Raw genomic sequence first — 27,464 nt, forward strand, 5'->3', positions numbered from 1 at the left:
AAGAAGAGAATGGGGGGGCACACCAACACCCAATGTTTTCACTGAGGAGTGGGTCAATTCCACACACACACACACACACACACACACACACACACACACACACACACACACACACACGCAGTGATGCATGTACGCACACACACACAAACAGACAAACACACACAAGCATAGTGATGCACAATAGTAACACAAACACACAGTGATTAATACACAGAAGAGGCACGCACACACAGAGACACACTTCCTGTGTGCGTTCAATCTGGACGATACCAAGACGACGACCGACCAATCACACGATGGTAAACAAACATAAACTGTGAACAAACCCAACAGAAACAGGAGGAAATATGGTTAATGAGTCTGGGTCAGCTGACACAACAGAGAGAGAGTGTGAGAAAACCAACCAACCCCTTCTCACTCCCAACTCGTCAAATACTGACCATCGCTCAGGACCCTTGGCGTCACTTTTTAGCACACTGGGTACCCCGTTTTCCTCATTTATCAACGTGCAGGGTAGTCCAATAGACTTCTATAGATCTCTCACAACGTGCAGGGTAGTCCAATAGACTTCTATAGAACTCCCACAACGTGCAGGGTAGTCCAATAGACTTCTATAGATCTCTCACAACATGCAGGGTAGTCCAATAGACTTCTATAGAACTCCCACAACGTGCAGGGTAGTCCAATAGACTTCTATAGATCTCTCACAACATGCAGGGTAGTCCACTAGACTTCTATAGATCTCTCACAACGTGCAGGGTAGTCCAATAGACTTCTATAGAACTCCCACAACGTGCAGGGTAGTCCAATAGACTTCTATAGATCTCTCACAACGTGCAGGGTAGTCCAATAGACTTCTATAGAACTCCCACAACGTGCAGGGTAGTCCAATAGACCTCTATAGAACTCCCACAACATGCAGGGTAGTCCAATAGACTTCTGTAGAACTCCCACAACGTGCAGGGTAGTCCAATAGACTTCTATAGATCTCTCACAACGTGCAGGGTAGTCCAATAGACTTCTATAGAACTCCCACAACGTGCAGGGTAGTCCAATAGACTTCTATAGAACTCCCACAACGTGCAGGGTAGTCCAATAGACTTCTATAGATCTCCCACAACGTGCAGGGTAGTCCAATAGACTTCTATAGAACTCCCACAACATGCAGGGTAGTCCAATAGACTTCTATAGAACTCCCACAACATGCAGGGTAGTCCAATAGACTTCTATAGAACTCCCACAACATGCAGGGTAGTCCAATAGACTTCTATAGAACTTCCACAACGTGCAGGGTAGTCCAATAGACTTCTATAGAACTCCCACAACATGCAGGGTAGTCCAATAGACTTCTATAGATCTCCCACAACATGCAGGGTAGTCCAATAGACTTCTATAGATCTCCCACAACATGCAGGGTAGTCCAATAGACTTCTATAAAACTCCCACAACGTGCAGGGTAGTCCAATAGACTTCTATAGAACTCCCACAAGTCCAATAGACTTCTATAGATCTCCCACAATGTGCAGGGGAGTCTAATAGACTTCTATAGAATCCAGGTTTTATGAGCGGTCTTTGGAAACAGCTATACAGTGCATTTGGAATATGCGTCTCTCTGGGTTTGTACTGCAGTTTGCGACACAAAAGTGTTTTAAAAAGTGATACCAAGGGGTCCTGATGAAACACCAGTATGTGTAGAGAGAAAGTAGAGAGAGGAAGACTATCTCTCCCTCTCTTCTTCATCTCTGATGTCCCTCTGTCTCTCTCTCTCTCTGTGTCCGATCAGATGTGAATCTGTATCAGTTTGATTTACAGTCACATTAGAACATTAGAACATTAGAACAACCTGGGGGTCTGCGCCCCATGGGGTGGTCGCGGGATGATTGTCCAGGATTTTTTTTTTTTAATATATATGTTAGATCAGGGTACCAGCAGGTGTGTGTGTTAGATCAGGGTACGAGCAGGTGTGTGTGTGTTAGATCAGGGTACCAGCAGGTGTGTGTGTGTTAGATCAGGGTGCCAGCAGGTGTGTGTGTGTTAGATCAGGGTACCAGCAGGTGTGTGTGTGTTAGATCAGGGTGCCAGCAGGTGTGGTGTGAACGGCTTCACCTGTTAACAAGGACGCCGAAATGAAACTTGTGGGTTCAGCGTAGGTACAGCTTCGGTTGAGCGTTGCTTCCGCGTCCTGTGTGAACGGGGGCTTAGATCAGGGTGCCAGTAATGCTGCTGGTAGCCCAGTTGCTCTGTGAGTGGAAGTGACCCAAATAAACCTGTGGTGCATTCAGGTGCAGCGTGTTGATCACGCCTCAGCTGCTCTCAGCTATTTGACATTCATGTTGCCCCTGAAGCCCCCCCCACCCAGCTGGGTCCTGCTGTCCTGCTCTGCATCTGCAACCCTTCCACCACAGAGGGACCTGCCTCTACATCAGCTCTCAGTTCAACAGTTTCTACCTCGTCGAGCGGTTTTATTTGCAGGCAACGTTGGCTAAAGTACTGGTTATTACGAGCTGAACCGTATTAGAAAAGTTTCGTTCCTAAATGACTTGATCATCGTTTGAAAAGAGTGGCCCCTGTAACAAAATATTTTATTGCACAAAAGGAAAACAAAGTAGCTTATGGTACGTACTAGCCTACTTAGAGAAGAAATTAAAGTTGGCACAATGACAATAAAGCTCCCTGTGTGGACTTTATTTTCTTCTCTAAGTTGATCTTGTATTTGTCCTGCACCTGACCTGCTGAACTACTTCCTTCTTCAGGTATAGCCTACTTATCACCAAATGTAACACTTCTTTCCAGGCCGGAAGCTCTAGTCTACAGTGTCCTAATTATGCTTTTTCAAAATGGGAATAGAGTATTTTGAAAACAAACATTTAGAACATACTATCAGGAAGCATTGTAGATATTCAGTGATTAGATGTTCCATTGGAGCCAGAGCCGTATAATAGAAGAGTTCTGACATCTCCATTCACTCCAATGGACCAGTTTTTTTCCAGGAAGTAGAAAGTGGAACTCTTGAGTAAAAAAAGCAGCACTGTCGAGTTGCAGCAATATAGACAGTGTTGTACTTTGAAAGGGTTTTTCATCCCTTGAAATGAATCAAATTGTACATTATCGGCTTTATTTTAGCATGCAAAAGTAGCGCGAGACCCATTCCTGGCTGTTCATTGGCTAATGAGTCTCGCATTTTGGTCCTCCGCTGACGCCACTCTCTTACTAGAGGACACTAATTGGAGCAAGTGTTATTGGTAAAAAAGTGGAATGATTGACTAGAAAAGACCAGACTGTCACTCCTAATGAATTCAGCACAAGTCTTCTTATTGCACAACAGTAAATGAGTTTTTACACTCTTCCTCTACATTTGACACATACTGAATGCTGAACATGGTTCTATCTTTCTGAGACTGGTGACGTTTAAAGGACACTCCGTTAGGAAACATTGTGGAGCTTTTTGACTGAACCCGAGTTCAAATAATGTGACATGTTTGACCCTTGCCTGCCTTCCCCCGCTGTGCGACTGAACAGGCCGGCTGGCATTCCTCAGTGTTACGGAGTGTCCCCATTGTCATTCTGTGATCGGAAGTGACAAGTCTATCAATATGAATGATCTTTCTACCGGAGCTGAGTCCAGGCGACAACTTGTCCACATCTGACAAGAGAGGACAGCGCCGGGGAGGGGGACAGTTTTGTCTCCCCAATTTTCTGCCTTTAACGAACGATTGGACCATTCTCGCTTTCTTTACGCAGGAGAGACGTTCCAGCCGCGCAATAAGGACGTGTAGCCTGGTGATAAGCAGTCTCATCACCCTCATCCACCCCAGCAGATTCAGCTCCAAAATAGATTCAGCATCCTAGCTCTGCAGGATTTCCACTGAAGCCGCCTACAGACTGTGAGATTTTAGCCATCGTATCAGTTTATTGCAGGCCACACTGTGAGACATGGGTCTAATAAACTTGGGTACGGCGTCAGGTTTGATGTGTGCAGACTGTACGATTACGACGTCTTTCCGTCAATACCTGTCAATCAACAGTTAAACAGGCAAGAATCAACAAACGTCAGCAGCAGCAGCAGCGCACCGCAGCAACGCATCAATGAATGTGCGTCACATGAGTCTGTGGTAGAGATGTCAACAATGCACTCTGACACAGCTTAGCAAGAATGAGCCCTTGCAAAGTGTAATTTATGTGTCTGGAATAACATCAACAAGGAGGAGGAGAAGAATGTGGACCCGCTCGTGGTTATAGGGAACAGAGGCCACTGTTCGGGATGCCAATTTTGCGACAGAGCTTGAGGTAACGTCACCTATTTATTAGCCTCCTCTACTAGCATTAGCGTCTATATACTGATATGATCATGCAGCATTTCTATTGGTTGTTATCAGACACCGTCGTAGCTGTCACCCTAAATTTCTGACAGTGTCAGAATTCGTTCTAGGCCGTCTTTGGTCGCAAGACTGTGGCAACGGCCGTCTTTGAACCTCTCTCACTCTGCAATGCAGGACGAGCGTTTTTGTAGCCACGACCAACGATATCTCCACATTTCTTCCACTATGTGGATATGACATGCTGTTGGCGCTGCCAGAGGACAGAACCAGTGCAGAGTGAGCGTCAGTTCAGTGACGAGGGTCTGTCTGAGGTGAGGGACAGGCTGAAGGAGATGCTGGACATGGAGACTGCAGAGGAGGATTTAGACACCAGGCAGGAAATGGCTGCTGCTGAGACCACAGAGATCAACCAGCACACAGCAGAGCCTGATGTACAGACCGTAGTGGAGCCCAAGAGGAACAGCTACGCTGATGCTTGCTACTGCTGCCTCCCTGCTCTACCTCCATGACTACTGACACACACAGGAACTCCTCCCTGCTCTACCTCCATGACTACTGACACACACAGGAACTCCTCCCTGCTCTACCTCCATGACTACTGACACACACAGGAACTCCTCCCTGCTCTACCTCCATGACTACTGACACACACAGGAACTCCTCCCTGCTCTACCTCCATGACTACTGACACACACAGGAACTCCTCCCTGCTCTACCTCCACGACTACTGACACACACAGGAACTCCTCCCTGCTCTACCTCCATGACTACTGACACACACAGGAACTCCTCCCTGCTCTACCTCCATGACTACTGACACACACAGGAACTCCTCCCTGCTCTACCTCCACGACTACTGACACACACAGGAACTCCTCCCTGCTCTACCTCCATGACTACTGACACACACAGGAACTCCTCCCTGCTCTACCTCCACGACTACTGACATACACAGGAACTCCTCCCTGCTCTACCTCCATGACTACTGACACACACAGGAACTCCTCCCTGCTCTACCTCCATGACTACTGACACACACAGGAACTCCTCCCTGCTCTACCTCCATGACTACTGACACACACAGGAACTCCTCCCTGCTCTACCTCCATGACTACTGACACACACAGGAACTCCTCCCTGCTCTACCTCCATGACTACTGACACACACAGGAACTCCTCCCTGCTCTACCTCCACGACTACTGACATACACAGGAACTCCTCCCTGCTCTACCTCCATGACTACTGACACACACAGGAACTCCTCCCTGCTCTACCTCCATGACTACTGACACACACAGGAACTCCTCCCTGCTCTACCTCCATGACTACTGACACACACAGGAACTCCTCCCTGCTCTACCTCCATGACTACTGACACACACAGGAACTCCTCCCTGCTCTACCTCCATGACTACTGACACACACAGGAACTCCTCCCTGCTCTACCTCCACGACTACTGACACACACAGGAACTCCTCCCTGCTCTACCTCCATGACTACTGACACACACAGGAACTCCTCCCTGCTCTACCTCCATGACTACTGACACACACAGGAACTCCTCCCTGCTCTACCTCCACGACTACTGACACACACAGGAACTCCTCCCTGCTCTACCTCCATGACTACTGACACACACAGGAACTCCTCCCTGCTCTACCTCCACGACTACTGACACACACAGGAACTCGGCTTGGGTAAAAAGCTACAAAAAAAACAGACAGCTACGAAATAAGTGTACCACAATGATTCTCATAATGGGTAAATTAATATTTCACCTATCTCAGGTTCACTTATTTGATACAGTTGTGTGTGTGTGTGTGTGTGTGTGTGTGTGTGTGTGTGCGCCAAACCTTCAGACAACATCATACATACCCAAATGTTCATTCATTTTCAAAATTGTAACCCTTTGTCTTGATTATTAAAAAAAAAAAGCTTTCTGTTTGTTTCAGCTTTCCACAATTTCCCATAAAATTAAATTCTAATGGAATGTTTTTGGGTGGGATTAAGAAAGCAAAATTTGAATTTTATCTGAATTCCTGACACATTCCTTATAATGCACTTCCCAATTTTTCTTTCTGTGGTGCCACTTTTTTTAAATGACAAACATCACAATCACAATAGGCCTCATCTATAAATTGTGAGAAGTGCGAATTTGTGCATAAATAAACGTTCCTGACCACTTTTTATGTCATTTCCACAACTTTGATGCACGTTATTGAAAACCTATACACATTAATTATTTTTGATAAATAAGACAACATAAATGCAATTAGGCTGAGTTAACAGGCTCTCATCAGAAAAACTATCATTTTAAATAAGGACTATGGAAGAAATTCTGCACAATTATTTGGCGACCCAAATAAAATCTCCTGTGACACACCTGAGTGTTTGGGAATGACTAGATGATGACTCAGGTGTGACGCTGAGCTTCACAACCACAGCTCGGTTGGCTGGACGCCAAATAGGTGACAGAGGGAAAGTGAAAGTTAACACGCACTTTTCAGCAAACCACAAACGGGTCACTGAGCACAAACAATTCAATCATTAACAGAGTTTATCTGAGTCCTCTGTCAAAGGTGACTTATCCAAACGTGACGATGTGTTTTATCATCCACACACTAACAGACAGGATAACGTGTGTGTGTGTGTGTGTGTGTGTGTGTGTGTGTGTGTGTGTGTGCGCGCGCGCGTGCGGGTGTTTTTTGATTTTGGTTTTGTTCTTGGACCATCAGAGGTTAAAATAAGAAATGAAAGGATTGGAAGTATTGCAGTATGTTCAGTGCAAGAGATTTTGATATTATAAAATGTTTTAGGACAGCTAGGGGTCGGCAACCTTTTTGATATGAAGTGCCATTTTCAAATTTGATCGTCAAACAGTGTGCCACTCCAAGAAGAATGACTCGCACATCAAAATGTTAATCTCCAACGGATCTGTAATATTATTCCATCCAAAATCAACCCTAGTAGGCGTGATTGTGCCGTATTGTGCAGATAGTGTCTCTGTACAGGACACATGAGATGGCCTGATGAAGCAGCTCAGGTGTAGCACGTGTGTTGTCACCTCTCAGTGTGTGGTTTGGCACAAATTCTCATGAGATACCAGACAACATTACAGAGCTGTCTGGAGTTTACCTGGCTTTCTGTCACATGCTACACAGATGGTTCAGTGCCAAGTGTCACAGTGATCAGGTGTTAGCAACCTGGGCCGACATGCGCTCATGAGGAGTCGTGAAATGAGCAGGAGCTTTGAAGCTCAGATGTAGCTGCTGTGGACAGGAACTATGTGAAAATAATGTTCCTCCACAAAACATGAAATCCCGATTTCACCCCAGGCGGCGTGAATGAGGCGTAATTTGCCTCAGCGAATGATTCCTCACATATTCGCTAGAGTGGAAAATGTTCAACTTCAGCTGAGAATTCGCATGATGCTGTTATGTTGCGAAAGCCAATGAGAATGTTGTACATTAGAATTGCACACCTAGGAGTTAATTAATTATCCCTTACATAAACCCCTTATCTGGTTATGTGATAAGGTTTTATATTTCTCTAATAATATACTAATATCAGATTGTCAGCACAGGACTTTGGATATGAAGGTGTCATTTCAAAAGGCTGTTGAAGAGAAAATAATGATCACCTGCTGGTCACCAACTGGTCTTAACTATGCCTGGTCGTAACTCCTACGTCGGTCTTAGTTAAGACCAGTCTTTAGAGTGGACTTACGGCTGTTGCACCAACAGGGCTTACGTCTGGTCTTAACTACGCCGGTTGTAGCGATGCGCGTCCATGTGAAAGCACGGGAAGGCCCACTGGAATGCGGCATGCGACCTGTTTAGAAGAGTATGCTGATGTCAAATGACTGATGGGTAGTCGGCTAATGTGGCTAATGCGAGCGGCTAACGTTAGTTACTTTACATGGCAGTAAAACACCACTGAATGACCAAATTGATTTAACTTTTAACCATTTCGAGTAACACTGTTTCCATACGGACCCCCAGCGTTGGTTAGTTGTTTATAACGTGACTATATTTATAACATTTATAACGTACTCCGGTTTCCAGTTTATAACTCGGGTCTGAATACAGCCGGAGTGCTGAGGGGTTGTAGCTATTGCGCAACACACAGGTGAAAACCGTCTATACTGCAGTCATGACTGCACCTTACGCCTGCTCTGGACTAGGCCTAATATTTACGCCCGGTCTTAGTGAGAAGAAGGCTGTTAGGTCGTAAAGTTACGACCGACTTAGCTTAAGACCAGTCGTAAGGCCAGTTGGTGCAACCGGCCCCTGAAGGTTATTCATTAAAAAATATTTTGTTATTCCTCCTTATAATGGGAGATTATATTTGTAACACACATTTGTGCCACACAAAGATGCACAGATTAAAAGTGCCTCTACAAGTAACATTTTCATTAATAATCCTTAAAACTCCCAAATGATTAGCAAACGCCCCCCACTTTCCACCTCATTATTGGTAGAGCACAGGCATTGGCTAATTGAATGCTGCCCCTCTCCCAATAGGCTGATAGCTGACCCTGTGTTTTTCTATAGTGATGTGAGCCAAAGAAATAAGTGAAATGTGAGTCATTTGTCCTCCTTGACTTTGAAATTACATCTTTTTTGGAACAAGTTTTGGATTTTGGGTTTAGCACTCCATTCACCCTGGACAGTGCCCTGTGTGCGCCTCGAGAAAAGCACCATGGCACACATGTTTCCGTTTCCTTGGTTTACGCCCCCAGGTCCAGAAGCGGTGGAAACCGATCCAGACTCATCAGAACCCCCAGCTGTTTTATTTGCGTAAAGCTTTCAATTTGATGACATTTTCAAATTAACGGATTAACCGACATTTTCTAATTAACATTGGAAACGCTCCTTTCTCCACTCTATCCATCCAACCTTGTGTCTTCTCCTGCACTGCTGGCGTCCGGCTTCCTGATTCTGTTATCAGCTAACATCTGATTGGCCCTAAGTGGGTGATACTGTATGCCAGTTGATGAGGAAGTTACTGAGGAAGTTTGTTTAAATAACAGTGACACAGACACACGCACACGCACACGCACACGCACACGCACACGCACACACACACACACACACACACACACAAAATGTTTGGCCCTGTAGGTACTTACTGTAAATGGACCTCATGACAGAATCAAAATCAAAATCAGAAACCCGTTTAGGGATGAGCCCCACTGGAAACTCCCAGATGCGAGGAGGCAGCGCCCCGGGTTTTTTAGCCGGGAAATGAACCAGATTAGAAACAGGATATCCAGAAACAAGAGAGATGACTTGTGTGTTTAGAAACAAGATATCCATAAACACGAGAAACAGATGACTGTTATGTGTTACTGTCATCCTGACAGAGCGACAGTGGGCTGGAAGCCCCCTCGGAGTTACGGCCGCTTTCTTTCTCACCTGCAGCATCAATGAAAGACTCGGCTGCTCAGACAGTCATCCCGTCTCCCGTATAGTATCTGCAAGCTGAGGCTAATCCTTTCATATTTTTCTCTTATTTTCTCCCCAACTGTACTTGGCCAGTTCCCCCTGCTGTCCCGGTCGTTGCGCCAGCCCCTCTGTTGATCTCTGCAGAGTTGTACCGTACGTGCAGTCAGTCGCCGGCCGCTTCGTTTCAGATGACAGCCAGGAGTTTCACCGGCAGGACGTAGCACGTGGGAAGGTCACACTATCCCTGCCAGTTCCCCTCACCCCGAACAGACCATACCAGACCAGAGGGGGCGCTATATTGCAGCGACCAGCACTCATAGCCCACCGGCTTCCCACCCACAGACGGGGCCAATTGTGTCTGTAGGAATGTCTGACCAAGCCCGAAGTACCACAGTACCGCAGTTACAGTTACTAATCCAAGTAACTTGAAGTTACTTGGATTAGTAACTGTAATATAATTATTGTTTTGGAAATTGTAATCTATTACATTACTAGTTACTGGGAAAACAATGAAATTCCAGTAACACATGACTTTACTTTAGCTGCTACAGGTCAGTGTGTCTTTGAATCAGATAAAAATGAAGAAAGATGAAGTGTAAAGGAGATGGATAAAGGTAAAACGGCATTCCTCAGTAAATCACATTGTGACTGTGTAGGGGTGTGTGTGTGCGTGTGTGTGTCTCTCGTAACGGACAAGCCCGTCTATTATTGTCACACGAACACCACAACACATGCATGCGGCCACAACACACTCATGCTGATGGTGGCCGGTGAAAAGTGTCCTCTGCATTTAACCCATCCAGGCATGTCCTTTCCTCCGAGGGGCAGGCCAGGAGCAGTGGTCGCTTTCTCGTACAGCGCCCGGGGACCAACTTCGGATGTTGTCGTCACTGGTCGGATGACGATGACGATCTGATCTTCTGCATGTTTTTGGTGGGGGGGTACGGGGAGAACATGCAAACTCCACACAGAGAAAGGCCCTTACGACGAGATAACCCACCTGGGCAGTAGGCACTGAGGATATGGGGGGGAACACAACCACAGCGCCCACAGTGTCCCAGGCGAGAATCGAACTCAGGACCTTCTAACTGTGAGGCGACAGCGCTACCGACTGCGCCACCGTACCCCGTGTGTGTGAGTGTGTGTGTGTCCATATGTGCGTGCTTTCAGTGTGATGCAAACTTTTTCAGGAGACTACACCTAGATCACCATCTTGTGTGTGTGTGTGTGTGTGTGTTTAGGTGACTCTGGGAACAGGAAACAGTAAAAGAAAGAAAGAAATGGAATGTGAGGCACTGTGCAGTAAATATGACACGTGACACATTTAGCAGAACATCACACAACATGAAACACTTTCCTTTTCCCCGCACAGCGTCCGTTAGTTACGGTACAACTGGTTTGGAAATCCCTCAGTGAGAGAAACTGGGGGGGGGGGGGGGGGGGGGGGGTTGGTTGGTGGCTTGGCTCAATCTAGGACCTTACATGACGGTTTTATCTTGACAACAAGAACAAACGGTCACAACCCACCTGAATATCCGGTTTATTCAACTCCAGAGAAGAAGAAGAAGAATATCCGGTCTACTTCCTGTATACATAGCTGAGCGCAGGCTGATATTCGGCTCATTAAATGTTAACGTTAGGCCGTGTCTCCGACAGACACAGTAACAACGTAGCTTATTTCGGTCTTTATGTCTTGTACTTAGTAGTAGTAGTAGTAGTAGTTGTTGTTGTTGATAGTTGACATAACAACGCGCACACGTTGGGTAGTAGGAAGCATTGTCGTCAGGTCCAGAGCTAGCCTGAGAGGCTAATGAAAGCTACATGTTACAGAGTAAGCTGAGTATTAGTACGTTATTGCACGCATAGCCCTATCTTTACATTTAAATGTTTACATAGTAAAAAGTTGAAATAGATGTATTTGTGTTTCCCCCTGAACAGCTGACGAAATGGTGGACCCTCTAAATAGTTAGCACTATAAAGATGATACGATTCAGTAGGTGGCGGTAATGCAACATTTAAGGATGCCAACCGCCATAAAACACAGAAGAAGAAGTGGAGAAAAAGGAAGTGCTGTGGGGTGGCGGCTGCTGAAAACCTCGCCGTCTTTCCAACGTAAGATAAATAACAACAACTTTGTTGTTATTTATTTGTTGTTAACGTGTCAGAGGCAAAGGCTGGTCGTCCCCGCTCTCCGATGTCAGAGGCAAAAAGGCTGGTCGCCGTAGTGAGGCAGGCGCGAGGTCATCACACCAAATATGACGTCATCGCACTAGTCGCGTCGGCCGCGAGCCCTCCGCAACCGCTGGCGCGTACCTGAAGTTTTATTTGTAGAATGCAAAATGACACAGAGGTCGTATAGCGAGAGAGCTCAGGCCCATCCAACTTTTAGGGGATGCAGTCCTACATCACGCTCTGCTGCCAATCTAGACGCCACACACACACACACATGACATGCACACGCACATGCACACACACACACAGCTCTTTCTATTCTCTTCTCTTCTCTCTCAACATTCATATACATTACATTCTTGTCAATAAGAAGAAAGTGACAGTTACAATAGTACATATACTCGTGAATCTTAATCATTATTTGCAGGTCTGTCTCCACCACTTCTTTACAAATGATCAACATGTGTACTTCTGCTTCAGCTAAACGCATAACCAACATCATATAAAGAGAGCACAAATTAATAATAGTTACATCCTGCCTGTTGCTAGACTAAGAGAAGTCATGAATGGTGTGTACATTGTACACGTATATTCTTCAGCACTTCAATTGGCGAGGCTGCCACGTTTTCCCGTCCACAGCTCTCGTAGTTCCACTTTGCAGCCCAGGTCTCTGAGGGCGGCTCTGCCCACGTCGCCGCAGTCTCGATGCGTCTGCAGCGCCTGCGCTATCAGAGCCTCCGCTCCCATCTCCAGGATGGGCTGGCTGAAGTTCTGCACGCGCGCCACCAGGTTCCTCAGCAGCATGCACGCCTGCTTCTGCACGTTGAGCGAGTTGGCGTGTGCCTTCATGGCCTGCACCGCGGCCAGAGCGCCTCCGTCCTCCATGATCACTCTGCAGTTGTTGGGTTTGCGCAGAGCCAGGACACAGAGACAAGCACAGCCCTGCTCGCACACCGAGGTGTCGCTCACGTGTCTGTTCATGGCGATGACGATGAGCTGGACTCCGCCCGCGCGAACGACCGCATCTTTGACGTCGTCGTTTCCCGCGACGGCACGTACGGCGCTCAGTACCTGCCGACCCAAATCGGCGGACTCGTAGCCGTCTGCGAGGAGCGTCATCATGAATTTTAAGCCTCCCAGGTCGCAGATGTCCTGACAGAACTCGTTCCTCACGGCCAGGCGAGACAAAGTCGCGCACAGCTCGCTAAGAACGCAAGTGTTATCGAGGTGACCTTCGGCCGCCTCAACTAAGACCTTCAGTCCGCCGTGTTGGAGAACAATCGTCTTGGCGTGTTCGTGAGCGCGCCCAAACGTCACTCGGACATCGTCGTCAAAGGTCATGACCCTGAGAGCGATACAGGCCTCCTTCACCAGTTCAGCACATCCGGTGTGCTGTGTGAGGGCAGCAGTCAGCAGTGGCAGGACTCCGGCGTTCACCAGATCCTGCCGGTTCTGTTCATGCTTCAAACAGCAGTGGCGCACTGTGCAGATGCCGATGCCCATGACAGCGGGATCGGCCTGGTACTTCCTGAGGACGGCCAAAAGGAGGCGCCGTCCCTCCCGGTCCAACAGGTCGGGCTGTCCGTCGGTCAGTGCTGCCAGGGCGGACAGAGAGGCCAGCAGGTCTTCCTGCTCCTCCACACTCTCTTCGCAGTAGGAGAGGATGATGGGATAAGCGTCTTTCTGGGCAGCCAGGTGCCTCTGTCCAAATCCAAGGCAGCACTGCTGAGTGAAGCGTTTCAGATCGGCCCTCGTGTTCATCTCTGCAGGGCTGACAGAGCCTTTTCTCATTCGAAGGCGATCCAAGGCCTGCAAGACCTCATGTGTCGTTCGCTCATCTTGCTTTTCATCAAATGATATAGTGGGCACAGCTTTGACTATAGAACTGAGGTCCACACATTGAGATTCAAACTGTTCCACAGCGTCCCTCAAAGCCTCATCTCCATCCATCTCAAAGTCCTCAATGTTCTCCTTGACAGCAGCATCAAAGGTTTCCTGTGTGATCCTACGTCTCGCCATTTCCGCAAGTGAATCTCCACTCTCGTCTGTGTTGTGAGAGCCTGCACTTTGCTGATCTATTTGACTGAATAGCATAGTAATATATATCATCGATGATGTCATAAATAACTGATGATGTCACAGACAGTGATAAGGTCATAAATCACAGATTAGTGATGAGGTCATAAATCACTGATGTGGTTTCAGATTGATTGGCCAACCTAGCTGTGTGAAGTGTGTTTACTTTTATTGCGTTTCTGGGACTTTTATTCTGATGAAGGGCTGTGTGAAGTGTGAGTTGGACCTTTATTCTGAAGGGCTATGTGAAGTAAGTGTACTTTTATTCTAAAAAGGGTTGTTTGACGTGAGTGTTGGACTTTTATTCTGAGGGGCTTATGACATGACTGCTAATGTTACAATGTATACTGTAGGACATGATCAGTGTCTGTGACACCATCAGTGATGTCATAAATCACAATGCCAACAGTGACATCACATGACACCAGTGACCATAAGTGCACAAGTGACATCAGTGACAAATTTATGCAGAATTTCCCAAAAATGCAGGGTGGCAGGGGCGAAAATGCTCATAAACATCTTCAATTTGACAATGGAAAAATCTGCTTTGTCACTCCTTGCCTATGCTAATTACCTATGCTAATTGCTCAATTACCTTGTATGTCAATTTGTTTTACATTTTGTGTGTCATAAATCAATGCCATTGGTCAACCTTCATGTCTGTGGGTTTTACAAAATGTAACCAGTGAAAAGCATGAAAGTGATCTTGTGACTAAGTCTTGTAAATCCATTCGCCTGACAAAACCTCGAAGCTCCACCCCTGCCTCCGTCTCCCATTGTGGCAATAAATGGATTCGGACAGAGAGAGTTTCCCTCGTTCTAATGTCTGAATAGCAAAATGTTTTGGAGAGAGAAAATATATATTTATTCATTATTTTGTTGCTGAAATATACAGTGATAAAATAATATACAACGGCCAGTAAAATACCAGTGAAATGAATGTGTTCCAAGTCCATAGTATTGCTCTGGGGACCGTTCTGCAGCTTTCCTGCCCTCCTTGTGAGCTGAGTCCTTTTGCATCTGAAGTGTCGTAGTTGTAGCTCATGCAGGAGGGAGGGGGCTCAGATATATTTGTTGATCAGGTTCTGAACATCGTTCTTAGTGAACTCGGTGCTCTCTGCAGCGGACAAATGCTCAAACAGCCGAGTCATTTGGCGACGCTCGTCCTCCCCGAGCAGCATCAGCACAACCGAGAACCTGTCCGTGGTGTGCAGGTGACTGAGGTGTCGGTAGACCAGGTCGGGGTCTTTGTCCAGCAGGTGGCAGTCCAGCGCCTGCATGATGAAGCCCACGGTGTGCCCGTCCAGCTGGGTGCTCAGGAGGCGGGGCAGTGTCTCCGGGGCGGTGGAGGCCAGCAGGTGAGCGCAGGCCGCCGTGCTCCCCCCGCTGCGAGCCGCATTCAGAGCCTGGCCGAACTCGTAGGCGTTGGCCGGCCGGAGGTTGCCGGTGACTTCCGCTTCTCCACTGCGGCTCTCCGAGTTGAGAACGGCCATTGTTTCCTCGTTGCCTTCCACCTCGGTGATGGGGACGGTCCTCCTGGGTTTGGCTGGTGAGCGGGCGCTCCTCTCCAGGCTCTGTCTGAGCAGCACTGTCACCTCCTTCAGCTCCTTCTCGGCCACCCGCACGTTGGGATCCTGCAGCAGCACCTCATGCAGGTCAGAGCTGCATGCCAGGTAGTCCTTGAGGCCCTTATTGGCCATGGCTCTTCTGTAGAAGGCCTTCGCATTGGCTGGCTCTAGTCTAAGTGCTGCGTCACAGTCCTGCTTGGCCTCAGAAAACCCGTCCAGCTTCAGGTAGCACAGGGCTCTGTTGGTATAGATGGCACATTCTTCCGGCTTCAGCCTAAGGCATTCACTGTACTTCCCGAGAGCATCCTGGTATTGGCCCTTCTTCACAAACTCATTCCCTTCTTGCTTCAACGACATGAAACGCACTTCTGCGTTCCTTGTGGCGTTCTCGGCTCGTTCCTGGAGGAGCTCGGCGCTGGGCGGCTCCTCTCTGTGGTGTTGCTGAGCAGACAGAGGCACCAGGGGAATGTCGGGAAGCTTCTGTCTCCACTCTGCGCCGTCCTGCTCCATCAGCACCCTGGTGATCCTGTTGACGCCGTCCTGTGCCGCGTGCACGTTCACGTCTATCTGCAGCACCGTCTTGTAGTCCGCGTAGGCCTGGCGGTAGCGCTCCAGGGACTCATACGCCATGGCCCGGCGCAGGAGGGGCTTGAGGGAGAAGGGTTGCAGCTCCAGGGCTCTCGTGCAGTCTCGGATGCAGTATTGGCTGTTGCCATCTTTCAAATAACAAGCCGCTCTGTTCGAATGCAGAACGCATAGATCCTCTGGACTATCGATCCCTGAATCTGTGAAGCCGGCGATGGCTTGTGAGTATTTCTCCAGTGCACTGGCATACTGTCCGTTTTTAAAGAGCAGGTTCCCCTCATTCTTTAGCTGTGCCAGAGGTGGGGGCGGGGCCAGTGGTGGGGGCGGGGCTCCACAGCGCGCGTCAAGCTTTACACTTCCTGCTGCGCTTCCTCCCTTACGGCCGCTGCTCTGATCCGCCTGGACTGACTCTGTCGAGCCCCTCTTGCCTGTTCCTTTGGCTTCCTTATCCGGAGGCTCCTGTGCTGCTACTTCATACGTGTCTGAGTTTCCTTCTTTGCTCCTCAGGTGTCCACGATGGGACTTGTTGGACTCGCTGTGTGGACCCCCTTCCCCTCTGCTCACGTTTCCCACGTCTTCCCTTATGACAGGAGGGCCCAAGCTCTCATCTCCTCCCGCAGGCTGACTGGGTTCAACTGGATGAGCGTTCTGTGGTGTCTTTATGTCATCTTCTTCCTCTACTTCTCGAATGAGGATTTTCTTGCCTCTGCGTTGCCGTTCTGGTTGGCGTTCCCTTATCCTCTTCTCAATTTCAATCAGAAGTTTAGTAGCCGCAGGATTGTGTGGCTCCTGGCAAAGCACGGTCCTCAGGTCTTCAGCAGCCATCTGGAAGTTGCCCATGTTCTTCTGCACCATGGCACGGCGTTGCAGGCCTTTCATGTTGGCGGGTTCCAGCTCCAGCACCTTCTGGCAGTCTTCCATGGCATTGTGCCAGTCCTGGAGCTTGATCTCTGCCTGCGCTCTGTTGTTGTACGCGTCCACGGTCGCCGTGATGGAGAGGCTCCTGGAATAGTACGCCACCGCATCCTCGTAGTCGTTTGCTCTGAAAGCCTCGTTGCCTTTGTCCTTCTCACGCTTTGCCAGGAGGATCTTCTCCTGCCGGGTCAGCGATGATGCATTCACCGTGCGCTTGATGTGGGGCTGGCTAGGGTTCACGACGGCAGGTGGATGTTTTCTGGCCAAATTCCCATCAATTCTTTCACATTCTTTGTCCGTGCCAAATGTGTCCCATTCTTCGTAGCTACGTGCGAGAGCGCTTTTTTTCCGGGAATTCTTTTTTTCTATTGGACCTGAATTGCGGCTGAGCGGAACGGAACAGTTGGAGCCTCGTACGGGTGGCACGTTTTCTTTCTCTGCGTCGTGAAACATGAACTGTTGTTTTAGTGAACTTTCGATCTCTACGGCTTCTTCCTGCCACATATTCAGCTCGTCGATGATTTGGCTCCATTCATCTTGAGAGAGGCTGGCCGCCGTGGCCACAGGGTTTTCCTTCCTGAGAGCTCGGCTCTTCGGCTCCAGCATCTCCAGGTGACTCTCACAGAACTGGATCAGATCGGGGTAGACGCCCACTTCTCCAGACCTCAGTACTCTCAAGATCTCCTCCAGGTATTTCACATCTCTGCATTTCTCAATGTAGCCATAGTCTAGGTGTTCCATGGGGACCTTCCCGTGATAGTCAACGGCGCCAGTCTCTTGTAGCGTTGGGAAAAGTGAGGAAACTGACTTTTGACTCATGGCTGGAAGATACGCGAGGGAGCATGTGTATTAAGAATGCTTGAGCGAAGTACGAATGGCCTACCGGTCCTATTTATACCGTCTGTAGGGAAGGGTTTTATCAAGGTCCCAATGGTGGTGGTGTTTTATGGTCAAGCTCACAATGCACATAAAGAGAGAAGGATTTATATGACATCACTGATGATGTCACTATTCAGAAGCAGAGCGATTTATGACATCACTGATGATGTCAGTGCACGAGTAGCGAGGGATTAGCAACATCACTGATGATTTTACAATGGAAGAAGATCCCATTTTAGTACCATTCACCACAATTGCTCAACTGAGCATGCTCAGCTCCAGTTGCCTGAGTTGCGGTTCACGGTCTTAAAGGGATACATACACACACAAATGAGGGATATACACACAAATGCTGCATCAGGTATCAATGGGTTAAAAGCATCCCTGGTCTCAGTTTAATGTAGCCGGAAAAAAGGATGTGTAATTGGCTCATTTTAACTCATTCCAGAGTTTCAAAGGAAAAGTCTCCAGCCACCCGCCAGGGTTTCTCATCATTTTCACAAATTGTCTAAGAAGAGAGGGGCAAAAAACCAGCACTCAAAATAATTCCTTTGGGTTGTTTTATTTACCTTCAAGCAAGACAATGTACGTTTCGGCGTGGAGCCTTCCTCAGCATTGCTGAGGAAGGCTCCACGCCGAAACGTACATTGTCTTGCTTGAAGGTAAATAAAACAACCCAAAGGAATTATTTTGAGTGCTGGTTTTTTGCCCCTCTCTTATTATTTTTTGAGCCGTGCACCGTAACTTTTTGGAACTTTTGAGAGTGCTCACCAGTCGTGACTTCTAGTCACTGACTATTTGGACAAATTGTCTAAGACCCACAGAATATTTTCTTCTATGACTATCTAAACAGTTTCAACTGTGACCGTTTGTATTTATTACAAAGCGGCACACGCAGGTATATTGCTGAAAACGTGCAAAACTAAAACCGGATCTATCATGTTAGTTGTTATCTGTCATCGGGTTCAATGAGCTAAAACTGTTGAGTCTTAACTGCAAAATAACGATCAATAACAAGACCAGTTCTCTAGACACGTTTTGAGCTTGAATTCATTCAATTAACTTAACTTTTCATACTAAAGAATCGAGCCTGTTTATAAAATGGCCATGCTGTGCAGAATGAAATCAATGGAAGACAGAGTAACCATGCGCGTTATGGACACATAGTACTGCATGTACAAGTACACATACACATAGTACATACACATAGTACTGCATGTACAGGGAAGGTCCCGTCATTATAGATAGATAGATTGATTTTCTTAAAATAATCTCTATTTGTTTTTCTATCAGTGTGAACTTTACAGCACGAGTTAAACCTGGACGTCTGCAGGTTTGGAAGTTGTTGTAACCCTGTACCTATGTAGAAGCATGAACTGGACCGGATGCACTGCACTGCTCTGTGTGTGTGTGTGTGTGTGTGTGTGTGTGTGTGTGTGTGTGTGTGTGTGTGTGGACCACCAGCAGCAGTGGAGGAATGTGACTGGTTTCCTCCATTAGTGCTCTCTCCTGTTGGCAGCACGTGTCACCTCTCATTTGTCTCCTGAAACAATGGCACAGTTATATAACCACATGTTTCCATGCTTCACCAACAAATATGTTTTGACAAGAGACTTTCTTAACCTTCACTTACAGGGAAGGCTGTTCCACATCACATGACCTCCACCCCTGACGAGGCTCCGCCCTGTTCCACATCACATGACCTTCACTTACAGGGAAGGCTGACGAGGCTCCGCCCTGTTCCACATCACATGACCTCCACCCCTGACGAGGCTCCGCCCTGTTCCACATCACATGACCTTCACTTACAGGGAAGGCTGACGAGGCTCCGCCCTGTTCCACATCACATGACCTCCACCCCTGACGAGGCTCCGCCCTGTTCCACATCACATGACCTTCACTTACAGGGAAGGCTGACGAGGCTCTGCCCTGTTCCACATCACATGACCTTCACTTACAGGGAAGGCTGACGAGGCTCCGCCCTGTTCCACATCACATGACCTTCACTTACAGGGAAGGCTGACGAGGCTCCGCCCTGTTCCACATCACATGACCTCCACTTACAGGGAAGGCTGATGAGGCTCCGCCCTGTTCCACATCACATGACCTCCACTTACAGGGAAGGCTGACGAGGCTCCGCCCTGTTCCACATCACATGACCTTCACTTACAGGGAAGACTGACGAGGCTCCGCCCTGTTCCACATCACATGACCTTCACTTACAGGGAAGGCTGACGAGGCTCCGCCCTGTTCCACATCACATGACCTCCACTTACAGGGAAGGCTGATGAGGCTCCGCCCTGTTCCACATCATATGACCTTCACTTACAGGGAAGGCTGACGAGGCTCCGCCCTCTTCCACATCACATGACCTTCACTTACAGGGAAGGCTGGGTTCCCCTCATTCTGCCTCATTAAAGATTTCAAAGCAACAAATGGTGGTTATCTAGAACATAACTAGCCAATCACAGCATACAAACAAGGGCTTTGACTGCTGAATACTGGACATGGATTGGCTCCAGTATTTTTTATGTCGGTAACCCTTTATTTTACAGATACCTAACAACGTATGAACTATTTGTAATTAGACATGAACACCAAAGTAATTACACAATCATTACACCAATACTTACACAATAAGGTTTTTGTGTTCATATGTAGTTACATGCTACCGGACCTGTAAAATGAAGCAATCGCTATTCAAATGTAGTTTATATGTATTTACATGGTACCGGACCTGTAAAGTGAAGTGAATCTATTCAACTGTAGTGTATATGTATTTACATGGTACAGGACCTGACGTCGAAGCTGTAGCCTGGGACAGAGATAAAACCCAGAGGTGGAATCGAACCACTGAACTTCTGATTGCAAAGCACACAGCATTAACCACTCAGCCACCAGGGCTTTGTGAGTTTCATGCTGGAGTTTGAGAGGGCAGACTGTAGTTATTTACACTACAAATAGAGGTCTAGGTGTTGATAGAGATGTATCTAGAAATGTTGATATGCAACATATTGTAGCGTATCGGGTAATTACGTGTATTGGGGTGTTTCCGTGCTTGGCTAGGAACTGATATGTGTGGGTGTGTTCCTAGGGGGAAGGGGATATATGTGACCAGCGGCCGGGGCGGAGGCCAGTCAGGCCATGTGGGCGAGCTGACCGGGTGGTTGCAGAGCTAGCAGCGAAGCTAGCTGCTAGGAGCTATATTGTGAAGACAAGAATAAAAAGCCTGTACCAACTTCAAGTCTCCAGTTCCTTGGACAAATACTCACTTCGTTACATTGGTGTCAGACAGTAAAGCGGTAACGCCTCTGATTCGGCCGAGAGGGGAGAGGGTGAGAAGGAACGGCAAAAGAGACGGGTGGTGCGGCTTTTTGGCTCTAGATCTAGCGCTAGTAAGTTAGCTACCAGGGGTGCTAACTGCTAACTGCTAGCTGCTAAGACCACGTGCGATGGTGCGCGGAGAATGGCCATCGGTGAACGGGAGGAAAGGAGAGCTGACGGCGGGGATCAGCTCGATGCTGGCGGGCATGGAGGCCCGTGTGTTGAGAGAGGTCGGACGGCTGGTGGAAGAGACTCCTGCCTGGGCAGTAGAGGTGATGCGGGCGCTGCGAGAAGTCATGCAGCGGGTGGACTTGATGAGCGCGGAGGTAATGCAGCGGGAAGAGCGGCCGGAGGAGCCACGGAAGAGACTGTGTTGGACCTGCAGAGAGCCGGGCCACGTGGCGAGGTGGTGCCGAGGCGGTCCCGGGAGACGGACCGGGTATGCGGGACAACGACATGGACAGCAGGGAGCCTGCTGGGCATGTAGCGCGATCGGACATCTAGCCAGAGAGTGTCCAGAGGCTGTCGGAGATTGGGGGGCAGCGGGAGAAGAGAGACGTGCAGGCGGCGGACAGGTGAGACTCTGCTGGACTTGCCAGTCACCGGAGCACTTGGCCAGGGACTGCACTGAGAGTGTGGAGGCCGGAGGTGAGACGCAGGCTGGGAAGAGCGTGAGCAGCCGGGAAGAAGAGAACGTGGTGATGGATAGGAGAACGGTGCTGCAGGGGAACAGCCAGAGGGAAGAGAGGGACATCGTCTGCAGCGTTGTTACAGTCGGGAGAGCGACGCTCGTGTCTCCGAGTGAGCGAGAGGGGTTACCGCCGGGGGAACCGGCCCAGCCTAACCGCTATACACCCCCTAACGTTGCACTGCGGAGAGCCGAGGGGAAGATCGACGCCGGTGGTGTTCGCTCTGCTGTCCTCAACCCTGGAGGAGGGGGACGGAAAAACGAGCGGAGAGCCGAGGGGAAGATCGACGCCGGTGGTGTTCGCTCTGCTGTCCTCAACCCTGGAGGAGGGGGACGGAAAAACGAGCGAGTGCGAGGCCGGGAGGACGACGCCAGGGTCATCTGGAGAGTCGACGGGCGCGAGTGGAGACCGGAGGACGAGGATGTCGATCCGGTGCTCGTTCGTGCATTTGGCTACTGGAACAAACAAAAGGGGGGGTTTAAAAGGGACTAAATGTGGGGAATTGAAATGTTGTGGGGGTTATTGTTGAATGGGAAATGTGGGTTGAATTTAAATGTGTGAAAAAGAAAGGAAATAATGAAAACTAGACATTATGGAGTGCCTAATGGGAAACTAGACATTATGGGGGTACCTAATGGAAAACTAGACATTACGGAGTACCTAATGAAAACTGGACATTATGACGGGGGTGCTGAAAAGAAAAGACTGTTTGTTGGGGAATTAGAATTTGATGTGGTGATGGGAAAAAATATTGTGTTGGGTGTGTTTTGGTACAGGGGGATGTGTGTGGGTTGTGCATGTCGCGTGGAAGCGACATTAAATTTGTGTGGGGGAAATGTAGCGTATCGGGTAATTACGTGTATTGGGGTGTTTCCGTGCTTGGCTAGGAACTGATATGTGTGGGTGTGTTCCTAGGGGGAAGGGGATATATGTGACCAGCGGCCGGGGCGGAGGCCAGTCAGGCCATGTGGGCGAGCTGACCGGGTGGTTGCAGAGCTAGCAGCGAAGCTAGCTGCTAGGAGCTATATTGTGAAGACAAGAATAAAAAGCCTGTACCAACTTCAAGTCTCCAGTTCCTTGGACGAATACCCACTTTGTTACAATATTTTTGGTTCAGAAACATTGTTCAACATTCATGCATTCATTCATTCATTCATTCATTCATTAATTCGTGGTTTGCAGAAACATAACATGCCAGCATTTTATTCTGGTGACAGAGCTGCACTTTCTGTCATTGTCTGCTGAGCAGCTCAGATCAAGCTAACAGCATATTATAGGCTGTAAAATGTGTGACTCAAGGTCAATCAAGGTCACCCAAGACATTTTGAAATGGTATCAAAAGTGAATATCATTACAAACCAGTTATTTGGTTATTATTATTACAGCATATTGTATCTATATTGTATCATAATTCTATTGTATTCTATTATCGGTCTCTATCGGGGCCAGAAGGAGGCAGGGGGAATTGGGGACAAAATTCATTCAGCCAGGAAAACTTTATTACTTTCCTGATGGCCTTCAGCCAACACAACCTCTCTGACACACACACACACACAGGGCCGCACGCATGCACGCACGCACGCACGCACGCACGCACGCACACACACACACACACACACACACACTTTCACTTTCATTGCTGGTGGCAGTGGAAAGCAAGCCTGAGAGAGAAGAATGGTTTCAAAACTTGTAATTAATAAATCAGTTTAATTGAACTGGTATCCCAATCCTCTTCTCTCTTCAGTCTCCCACAAGCCGCCAGCATCAGCTCTCAGCCTTGAAGCAAATTGAACATGGTGGCCAAGCTCGGTATTGAATCAATGAATGATGAATTAATTAATTAATTAATTAATTTTATTATGGATAATGCAGACATATATCCAAGGGATAACATGAAAAGTGTGTACACTTATTTCCATCATGGTCCCTGATCTTTAAGAACATGACATACAGTAATATAAGAGTATCAGATAAAACAATACAAATCAGACAAAGGATAAACGGAACTTGAGATTAAAACAAACATACCATAAAACGATAAAAACAAAAGGAACTAGAAATTAAAACACATACCATAAAACAACGGGGGACTCTACTCGTATTTTAACCTACTAGTTTACTCATCAATAGTTTTTTCAAAAGGTTTTTAAAACCATTCAGGGAATTGGCTAGCCTGATTTAGTTGGGGATTTTGTTCCACTCTTCCCCCCCAGAATAGAGGAACGTGCTTCTTCCTACTTTGCTCTTCAAATTATTGCAAGTCACGTGTTGCTCTGCAGCCCGGAAACATTTGATCCCGTCCAACTTACATGGGGAAAGAAAAAGCTGTAAAATTCAGGGGAAGTTTTCTGGACGTCACTCAAAGTCAAAAATGACTCTTTTGATGATCAGGTTTGACCTGCATGTTCTCCATTTCTGTCCCTCAGCCTCACTGTGCTGTGCTCTGCAGCGCCCACAGATCACCTGTCAATCAAACAGTCTGTTGTTTCACTTTGCGTTTCTCTACTCTCTCTCTTCCCAACAGCTTTCCCGGTAGAGCTCTTCACGGGTGGACTCGGACCCGAGGACCCGGGACCCGACCGGCGCACGGGGTCGGGTCCACATTTTATTATGGTCAATTGGGTCGCGTGTATACTTTTCCCAACCCAGTTTAGATGAAACCACGCCCAGACACCTCTCTTTACAGCCAGGCAGGCACCGGTCAAAGAGAACTCTTTCCCTGCATGAAGTCCAGTGTGTTTCCCCTCGTTTCTCCTTCTTACCCTGGAGATGTGTGGCTCGGAGAATAGGAGCGGGCAGCGCTGCATAACGAAAGAAAAGAAAGCTGAGACCCGGACCCGGACAGAACCGATAAATGTCGGACCCGGACCTGTATAGAACGAGCATACCGGACCCGTACAGAACCGAGAAATACAGAGACTGAGCGGTGCGGACGTCAAAGTTGCTTGCTAACTGCTATTACAAGTTGTATAAATGAAACTTTGTGCATCTTTCTTACCTAAGGTTATTTAATCAGTTTGGCTCTTAACTCATTCATGGCCAAAGACGTTTTTGACGTGTTATCAGGAATAGCCCAGAGGGCCAATGACGTGTTTGACGTGTTTTTTTTTTATTAGTACAGCGCGTAGTTCAAAGACTTCCCCAGCCTGTGACATGTTATCAGGTCCCTAGCCTCAAAGCCAAGCCGACAACACGTTATCAAACACATACCGCAGCTGTTGTTTTGAAATGGAAGAGGAGGAGAAAACGGAGAAACGCTGCCTGTTGCATAGAGGAGAAACGCCATTGAAACACCCCTCGGCGCGCTGCGCTGGTCGCCTCTGCTGCAGGGCGAACCTGGATTGATTTGTTCGCGGTAGTCAAACCAACATGATCGATCCGGTTCCAGCGCCTGGTCCCAAAGCCAAGCCGACCCCGTTCCTGTGTCGCAGCATTCGTCCCAGCCCGAACGAGAGGAGGAAAACGATGCAGAGGCAGAGGAGGCTAGACGCTGATCTCAAACCAGTTTGGTGTTCCCCTCCTATGCTAATTTGCGGGGCGATCAGTAGTGTTCCGTGGGAAGAGGTGCGATCCAGCAGCAGCTGTGGACAGAACTCTCTCTCTGTGTGTGTGTGTGTGTGTGTGTGTCTGTCTGTCTGTCTGTCTGTGTGTCTGTCTGCACACTCACTCACACTGAGTAAACTGTATTGTTGAATGTAAAAAAAGCACTTCATGTATATATATATATACATATATATATTTTTTTTTGTCATTTGTGTCATAACGAATAATATTTACATGTCTGATGTCAATACAGTTCAAAATAAAAGAATTGAGAGCGAGTTCTGCCTGAGATTGTGTCTTTTACAAAAATTGCCTTTTCTCCTGTTTGTCTTCTCAGAGAGACCTTTTTGGTGAAAACAGGGTGTATATAAATGGCTATAAGTAGAGTACAGAACATGCTAAAAGCTCACTTTTTTTCCCCTGGTGAACCCAGAGACGTACATCTTCATTTTGAGGTATTGCAAATCACTTTGGTGCTAATAGATAATTTACTGTGGGTCTTGAAAGATGACCAACAATTATGAAAATCTTTGGCCTGTGCTAAATATTGGCAGTCCTAAACTGGCCATGAATGAGTTAACTGCCTGTCATTGTCGTCGTGGGCGTGGCCGTCCACCTGGGACACACCTGTCTGTCACTACATACCATAACCAAACACACTTGCACTTTCATTTCAGCATGGTGGACATTCCTGTGTGGTGGACAGAGAGAGGAGGGGGGGAGATTCTGGGAAATTGGAACAAAGGAGAAAACGGCCTTGAGCAACATAATTGTAGAGAACAGTTTGGGTGATTAGAATCTGGCTGTGCACAACTGGCCTAATTTTCCTATCGGAGAAAACGCAGCAACTTCTCTCCTTCAGTTGAAATATTTATTCCAAACATGCGTTATCCAAACATGGATAACAAGCCGCTCTGATTGACATGGTCGGAGCCAATGGCAGAGCTTGTAGTAAGCGGGGAGCACCCATCCGGCAGCGACTGAAACAGTCGCTCCAATGGGAGAGCAGCTGTAGAGCAGGGGAGGGCTTATGCCAGGAGCCTGTTTCCGTGCAGCCAGACTATATAAAAAATGACCCCCTACAGTTGTTATGAAAAGGTGAAATTAGCTATAGAGACCAAAACCGTGTTTTGCCCCGCAGTGGAAAGATGTTTAATCCTGTTACAAAGTCGAGCATTTTAACATGGGGGGAATGCCTACTGCCCCCGACGCCTAGTGGCCATTCGAGGAACTACAGCTTTTCAATTCACTTCCGCATCATCAGAGGGAAGGGGGTGGGCTTGCCCACTGACTCAGACCTGCCGAAAGTCTCCTAAGTGGGCGTGTCCGTAGAAAACCATGGGCAAAACCCATGTGACAAAATGACAGGAAGTGAGTTGAAGTTGGGCCGTCTTGCTTGAATCCCGTCGTCTTTGGTTTGATCACAGACAGGAACCAATCAGTTGGGTCTGAAAAATATGTCACCGTATCAGTGGTGGATAGGCTTGTGTCCAGACTAGATGAGGATTCCTTTTGGCTGGTTAGCATGCTGGCTAACATTCCCTCGCATCCACATTGCATCATGGAAGCCATGGCATTATAATAAAAATAATACATAAGTTTTATATAGCGCTTTTCTGGGGAACTCAAAGACGCTTTACAATACATAGAAAAGTAATACAGTAAACAAACTAAATAAGAACAAATACAGATACAAAACAAATACAAATCAATAGATTGCAGAGATGGAATGGTGGTTAGAGGTAAAAGTCAGATATTGTAGGCTGTTTTGAAGAGGTGGGATTTGAGTATTTGATTATTAGACATTAGAATCCTGGAGAGGATCAACACTAATCACATACAGTACTCATGTTTGTGCTATATGTTAACTTTGGCTAATAGCTCGCTTCCTATCCAGCCACTGCACTCAGGTGCCAGTATAGTATGCTATGCTAATGCTATGGCT

General features: G+C 47.7%; 1 protein-coding gene and 1 pseudogene across 2 annotated transcripts; both read right to left on the reverse strand.

Annotated features, from left to right (window-relative positions):
• Positions 1 to 12,543: 12,543 nt before the first annotated feature.
• On the reverse strand, positions 12,544 to 13,959 carry LOC310777544 (armadillo repeat-containing protein 6 pseudogene; annotated as a pseudogene). Its single transcript has one exon. The product of its transcript is annotated as an armadillo repeat-containing protein 6 pseudogene (transcript).
• Positions 13,960 to 15,077: 1,118 nt separating this feature from the next.
• On the reverse strand, positions 15,078 to 17,903 carry LOC310776323 (sperm-associated antigen 1-like; the record flags this gene model as incomplete). The annotated part of the gene is made up of 1 exon (XM_083636524.1): positions 15,078 to 17,903. One exon carries the CDS (start codon positions 17,901 to 17,903, stop codon positions 15,078 to 15,080), a length of 2,826 nt encoding a protein of 941 aa, XP_083492650.1.
• Between the last annotated feature and the right edge of the window lie 9,561 nt (positions 17,904 to 27,464).

This window comes from Poromitra crassiceps, assembly GCF_964638095.1.
Source record: "Poromitra crassiceps genome assembly, chromosome: 5".
NCBI classification, from domain to species: Eukaryota; Metazoa; Chordata; class Actinopteri; order Beryciformes; family Melamphaidae; genus Poromitra; species Poromitra crassiceps.